General features: G+C 45.5%; 1 protein-coding gene across 3 annotated transcripts in view; it reads left to right on the top strand.

The window, feature by feature from the left end:
* The first annotated feature begins 490 nt into the window (after positions 1-490).
* Positions 491-7,305, top strand: part of rc3h2 (ring finger and CCCH-type domains 2) — a 53,043-nt gene continuing 46,228 nt past the window's right edge. Inside the window, exons 1-3 of one of the 3 annotated variants that reach the window (XM_046369529.1) lie at positions 491-896; positions 6,635-6,957; positions 7,151-7,268. In XM_046369529.1, coding sequence (XP_046225485.1) covers positions 6,727-6,957; positions 7,151-7,268 — 349 coding nt within the window. In that variant the 5' untranslated portion in view covers positions 491-896; positions 6,635-6,726. Of the gene's footprint in view, positions 897-3,985; positions 4,149-6,634; positions 6,958-7,150; positions 7,269-7,305 lie in introns of those variants that run through there. The other 2 variants (XM_046369527.1, XM_046369528.1) reach the window with 2 other exon arrangements.

The following is a 7,305-nucleotide window of genomic DNA, read 5'->3' as shown; positions in this document are numbered from 1 at the left end:
GGGGAACATCGGGCCTTTGGTTCTCCATCCTCTGAACCACGTTTCTGCCATTTCTACAGCACTACTACAACCGGTGCCAAAGCCGAGATCCCAGTAAATCACTCAAGATGCTCATTAGGGTTGTTACAGGTGGATTCATTATTCTATTCTGTTATTACACAGTAGCTTAATAGCAGATGTATTACAGAATGCTAGAACATTCTGGATACACTGCCGTTTTTCTTTCTCTTCAAGTTAAGTGGCTTATCTTGCATTAGATTATACTATTAGACAAATGAGATTAAAACTTAATTAAGCAAGTGGAGACAGTCAATTCGATAGGGGGTTGCCATTATAGGGCCAAAACATGCTTGGAGCATTGCGTCTAGCGGTCTTATCGCATCCCCTGTCTCTTTAAAAACGATGCAGCCCACGCCTCGAAAAGCGGCTTGTTCCGGCTTTGCCCCTTTACGTCTTTATCCTTGCCCATAACATGAAAATAGTACCACATACGCACAACCATTATAAACAAGGTTTCGAGGTGAAATTGGATTATATATTATTTTGTACTGCTCGTTTTACCACAAAACACTCTCCTGTTGATCAAGACGCACCTGCCCAAGGCACGCAGTTCAAAAACTGGAAGCGGAGTGATACAGTAGGCTACACGATCGTTCTACCCAGTTGTCAAACCGAGGGAGCGTACCTTTGAGCGAACATGTCGCATAGGCTGGGAATGAATACAGAAATTGGAGCAAACAGCAGTAAATTGATGTGCTGAAAGGATATTTTAAATACGGGGTCTATATTATTGGTTTGATTGCTGCGGTTCCATTGCAACTGATGAAGATCTTTTCCGTTTGCTCTCTTGGAGGATAACAATATGATTATTATAGTACTCCGTTACAGTGCCTAAGGTGAGTGACAGAGAGAGGCGCGACTTTCAGCTCGTTGTCCCAATTATGATTTTTAGAGGTGTTGCATGCTGCCAGACCGTTTGTGGCACCCGATGATGGTCGAGTCCATACACAGTTTTAGTAGTTGGCAATTGTTCACATTCCTACTTAATATCTGCAGGCAGATCATTTATTATGGGGTACCATTACTACATTTAGGAGCCATGCACGATTTCATCATGATAGATCTATTTCAATTTTGTTTTGTTTTGCATATAGTCCTATATACAGTCAGGCATGGAAACCAACTAAGAACAATTGTCTTCAAAATTGGCATTGTCAAAATGGTCAAATTTTGCCATTAGGCCTAGCCTATTATTACATTAGGCTCCTTTGCACAGAGGCATCAGTGTAACAGGTCATGTTAGACAGTGTTACACAAAGAGGCTGTTCAGTGAAGTTGCAAAACAAAAGGCACACTCCAAGAATGACTGTGGCACCTACTTCCGTGTACAGTTAGATCTCTCAGGAGTGACATGTGCCAGTGCCACCTACAGCCAACGTAGCGTAGCCTATCTATGCCAGAATGAATACACAAAAGGCATTTTGAAATCAAGGTAAACACATCCCGATGTACAGCCTATAATGTTCCCCGGGCCTAATATCACTAGGCCCGACAATTGTAAAGTTGCACTTCTAGTTGTGTTTTACAGAGTACTGCAGTTATCTTATTTTTAAGATGGTCATTTCAAATGGTTAATTGAATGGAATATAATACTCGTATGTTAACCCTGGGATATGGAATATGTTTGAAAGTCCCTCTCCCAATGAAGTTGTGAAACAATGACTGAATAGAAATCCGAACGGATAAACAGCCAGAGGAAATAAACAGTGTTGTTATTCTTCAACACAGGAAGGAGGAAACAAAGTCAAATAACATCCAACGCTATTTGTCACTTGCTTTGTAAACAACAGGTTGTAGACTAACAGTGAAATGGCTGACATGCGGGTCCTTTTTCAACAAATGCAGAGTTAAAGATATAGTGACATGAGGAGTAAATACACAGTGAATAACAAATAACAGCGAAGAGTAAAAATATCCCGACTGTATACAGGGAGCACCAGTACTAAGTCAATGTGCAGCGGTACGAGTAATTGAGGTAGATGTGTACATATCGGCAGGTTGGGATAAAGTGACAAGGCAACAGGATAGATCATAGACGTGCTAGTTGTTGTTTTTTCTACAAACACTTTGTTTTGAAAAGACCTTGATTGATTCTATTTCTCTGATGACGGGTTCAGAGCAAGGACCAAGCTATGTCACCCAGGGGAATATAGTGTTGAACTCATTAAGGGGGTAGTGATTGAATAGGGATTCGGCTTGTGGCTGTCTTGTTTCATGGCTCAAACAGAAGTTAAATGACTGTGACTCATTTTATTGAAGCACACTCTCAGTATTCCGTATTCCATGTTTCGTATTCTGTATTTCATTTGCCCTGCCACAGAGATGTTTGTGTGAAATCTCAGCCCTGCCACAGGTTGTAATGTACTGTATTGTACTGTACTCCGAGGGCCTTGTTGGTAGAGTGATGGGGAGACTGGTGTCCTAAGGCCATGTCTGGAACAGCAGGGTTGACTTGTGCAGGACAAGGCCCAGCTGTCCTCTTTGCAAGAGGATAGCCCCCTTCAAAACACACACGAGCGCACACACACACACACGAATGCACACACGCACGCACGCACACACACACACACACACACTCACACACACACACACACACACACACACACACACACACACACACACACACACACACACACACACACACACACACACACACACACACACACACACACACACACACACACACACACACACACACACACACACACACTCTCTATCTCTCTCTTACTTGAACACACACACAAAAGTACTTGTTACATTTTGAATTCTTAGCAGGACAGGAAAAGAGTCAAATTCACACACTTATCAACTGAACATCCCTGGTCATCCCTACTGCCTCTGATCTGGCAGACTCACTAAACACATATGCTTTGTTTGTAAATTATTGTAAATGATTTATATATATTTTTTAACCAAATACTTATAGACTTACTCAAGTAGTATTTTACTAGGTGACTTATTTTTACTTGAGTCATTTTCTATTAAGGCATCTCTTTACTTTTACTCAAGTATAACAGTTGGGTACTTTTTCCACCACTGTCTAGAACAGTTGTTCCAAACCAGGTGTACCTGGACACCTTTGGGTACCTGGCCTGTCCACAGGGGGTCACCTGGCCTGTCCACAGGGGGTACTCCAGAAGACTCAGAACATAGGCTTATTGGTCAAATGCATGAGGGGTTACTTCAGGGGTACTCCGGGCAGAGCAGAATCCAGGTGGTGGTACAGTAACCGGAAAAAGGTTGAGAAGGTCTAGAACACGTTGTTCTAACTCTGGGGTCGTGATGCTGTAATGTTAAGCACCAGTCCGTCAGGATCAACCTTCAGTCTTCGCTGCTCCTAGCATTCCAAGGGTTCAGGTTCTTGGAGGGCGGTAGAGGAGTAGGGGTGGGGACCAACCGGCTGGCTAACATAAGGGCCTGTCCATCAGCATGATGTCCGTTTAGAATAACAGGCAGTCTTTTAGATTATAGAAGACATGCTGTTCTCTTGAGGCATGTTGGGTACAGTTTCAAGAGCCAACATAGAACTCTACAGGCGGCATGCGAGGACTGACTGGGGCATATGTGTGAGGAGAGACAAATGTGAGGGGCCAAATGTGTAGAGCCAAATGTGTACAGCTAAATGTTACATTGTATCTTTTTGTGGAAGACTTTGTGTGTGTGTGTGTGGGGGGGGGGTGATTACCGATTATATGAGACTGTATATCACAAGGAGACGGTTAACATGTTCGGGGCACCACGAAAAACAGGATGTCCTCTATAGTTTACAGTCAGGAACAGGTGGTTTCAACGTGACACTGACTCACTCACTGTGGTTCAAATGATATGTATGGTTTCCCGCCCAGTGACTTCACCGCATCTAACTTAAGCGCGAAAAAACTCCCCCCTGTAGCCTTTACACGTTTTGTTGTCACATGCATTTTCACTTTGGTCCGTGAGCCAGTGGCGGAGCTCAACTGTTGCGTGAAGCTCGTGGCGTTAATATTCAGGATCAGCGCCCTCGCGGAAACATGACACGCAAGATCAGCACGGAGCTGTCCACGCGGCAGAGGCAATGTGGACACATCGCTCCCTTGGACGCTTGGATGGTGCGTAATTTTGCGGGAAAAGTAGTTGAATGCGCGATCATAACTTGCACACTTAAACAAAGTGGTTTTTATTTACTTGAACAAGTTACCTGCGTTTTGTTCTGCAGAGTATATCAATGCAAAACTGTCCCAAGTGTTTATCCCATTTAGATGCTTGAAGAGCTTGATATTTTACTAGCCTAGATAGAATTGTAGGCACGCGTGTCATTTATGCAACGTTTCATTTTTGAATTGAACAGTTTCCTCGCAGAACCTGTCCTTCAGGGTCAATATGCATGGCGACTCCCTCTGTCTCTGCACAATGATTGATTGTGAACAGCAGTGCGTTCTTCTGTTGCATAACCTGTGTAGTCTTTTTGCAGGACAGCAAGAAGACTATACAGGTTACCCCTGGTAGAGCCAGCTCTAAGCCAGCCTGATGCAACTTCTTCATGCCATGAATGGGGTGAGGGGTGGGTATGGTGGTGCAGTTGGTTCCAACTAGCAGCTGTCTGTCTGTCTGTCTGTCTGTCTGTCTGTCTGTCTGTCTGTCTGTCTGTCTGTCTGTCTGTCTGTCTGTCTGTCTGTCTGTCTGTCTGTCTGTCTGTCTGTCTGTCTGTCTGTCTGTCTGTCTGTCTGTCTGTCTGTCTGTCTGTCTGTCTGTCTGTCTGTCTGTCTGTCTGTCTGTCTGTCTGTCTGTCTGTCTGTCTGTCTGTCTGTCTGTCTGTCTGTCTGTCTGTGCAGCTGTTGCATGCAGGGAAGCTAAGTCGTGGCTCCCTGTTCTGTTGCTGCTTGGATATGGTACAGTTGAATTATTTCCCTCTAATTTGGGACTGATTTAAACCTGGGAAATCAGGTGGGTGGAATGAATGATCAGGTAGAACAGAAGCCAGGGTAAGATTTGCAGACCCCTGATCTAAAGGCTTGCAGACTTGCTTATTGGCCAGATCACCAGGAGAGATTGACTGCATCGTTGCTGGTCTTTGAAAGAAGCATTGACGTGCTGAAAGTACTTACATCTAAACGACAACAACAACGATCCATACAAACCCTACAAGACACACAATCAGGGGTCTCTGGACTGTCCCCAAGTAGAGAACAGAGGCTTGGTGATGTCCAGTACGGTAAAGAGCACTGACTTTATTCATGGGAATTCTCTCCCACCTCAGGTAACACAGGCAAGCGATAAAATCAGTTGACCCCCCCCCCCAAAAAAAGATGAAACAACACCTCAAGGAACAAAGTGGACTGTGAAGACACACACACACACACACACACACACACACACACACACACACACACACACACACACACACACACACACACACACACACACACACACACACACACACACACACACACACACACACACACACACACACACACACACACACACACACACACACTCTCTACACTTAGAATCAGAATTATTTCTTTCTTTTTCTTTCTTTTCTCTTCTCATTGCGGTCATGTCGTTCTTTGTTCGTGGTGTTATTTGTTGTTCCCTGTGTGGACCCCAGGAAGAATAGCTGCTGCTTCTTCAACGGCTAATGGGGAACCGAATACAAATGAAAATCATCACCTGTGGTGATTATGCTGAACCAACTGGCAGTGTGAGCAGGTTCTCTCTATCTCTGTGTCGCCCTCTGTGACCATCCTGTTGCTGTCTTGAATTTCACTCAAAAGTATTTATAATCCTGTGCTCTGTGACGGCGTGCAGAGAGAGAGAGAGAGAGAAAGGGTGTGTAAATCTGACCTTGTACTCAGTCGGTGTATAAATCAGACTGATAGGACAATGCCAGGGCAGGTCACCTCCAGGGTCAGTAGCCAGCCCAAAAAGGCCTCTCCACACTAACCTAGGAGGAGGCATGATGGACTGGCAAGGATGGTATCAGAGAGAGGGTGGGGCTGGGCCAACAAAAAGAAAAGGGTTGGGTTAAGGGTGTTTTACCAACTGGGGTTCAAATCTCGGGTCTCCTGTTTTCCCTAAGACTGTGTTAGCCCACTGAGCTAAAAACCTATGCATTAGACCTGGGAGTTAAAGCAGTCTTCAGGTCTCGGGACAAGGTAACTTATTGTGCAAGCGTGGTTCAGTATACCACCTCCCTTACTAATGGTAGTGGAGGAGAGGGGTGTTTGTACACAGGCAGGGGGGATAGAAGGGAGGGAAATAGAGGGGGGAGAAAGAAAGCGTGGAGAGATTGCCACCCACCACTCTCCTTTCTCTTCCAAGATTCTGATTGTGAAACGGCTAAGGCTTCTTAAGCCACTGGGTGCCAGGTTTATCGCGCATTTCACCCGAGCAGTTTGCACCTGTGGTTTTTGGAAGGCAATAGAAGACAACAACAACAAAAAACGAAAACATGACAGGCCAGTTCTCCAGACACAGATTAAAAGCCTAAAAATCTTGCTCTATGGAGAATACAAGGAGCGCATGGTCTCTCTGGCGATGACCGGTCTGCTGCTGACCTGCACTCTGACCTACTTTCTTTCTTCTTCTCTACCAGTTGTCATTGAGCTGTCGGAGCGTGGTGGCATGCGATCCCCCTGAGTGAGACACCACCCTCCAAAGGTGACAGCAGGCAGGACAGGCAGCAGGATGCCAGTGCAGGCAGCCCAATGGACAGAGTTCCTCTCCTGCCCCATCTGCTACAATGAGTTTGACAGCAATGGCCACAAGCCCATCAGTCTGGGCTGCTCGCACACCGTGTGTAAGACCTGTCTGCACAAGCTGCACCGCAAGGCCTGCCCCTTCGACCAGACAGCCATCAGCACTGACATCGACCTCCTGCCTGTCAACTGTGCCCTGCTACAGCTGGTGGGAGCTCAGGTGGGTGCAGCACGTGTTGTTGTTGCTGCTGTTCTTCTGATGATGATGATGATGATGACGACAATGATGACGATAATGATGATAGTGACGATAACAACAATGATGACAATGATCATGATGATAACAATGACAAGGTTGATGACAATGGTGATAATGATGATGACTTGTTGTTGCGTTTGTGGTATGTTCCCAGGTCCTGGAGTCCCAGCCTGTGACTCTGAGCAGTGCTGTGGAGTTAGAGCACTATGAGGTGTGCCGGGTGTGTGTGGAGGAGCTGGCTCTCTATCTCAAACCCATCAGTGGAGGAAAAGGTACCAGAGCATAGAGCTGTGTTGATAAATGTGTGTG

Source organism: Oncorhynchus gorbuscha, linkage group LG11 (genome assembly GCF_021184085.1).
Source record: "Oncorhynchus gorbuscha isolate QuinsamMale2020 ecotype Even-year linkage group LG11, OgorEven_v1.0, whole genome shotgun sequence".
Lineage (NCBI taxonomy): Eukaryota > Metazoa > Chordata > Actinopteri > Salmoniformes > Salmonidae > Oncorhynchus > Oncorhynchus gorbuscha.
This window is presented reverse-complemented; position numbering and strand designations above follow the sequence as displayed.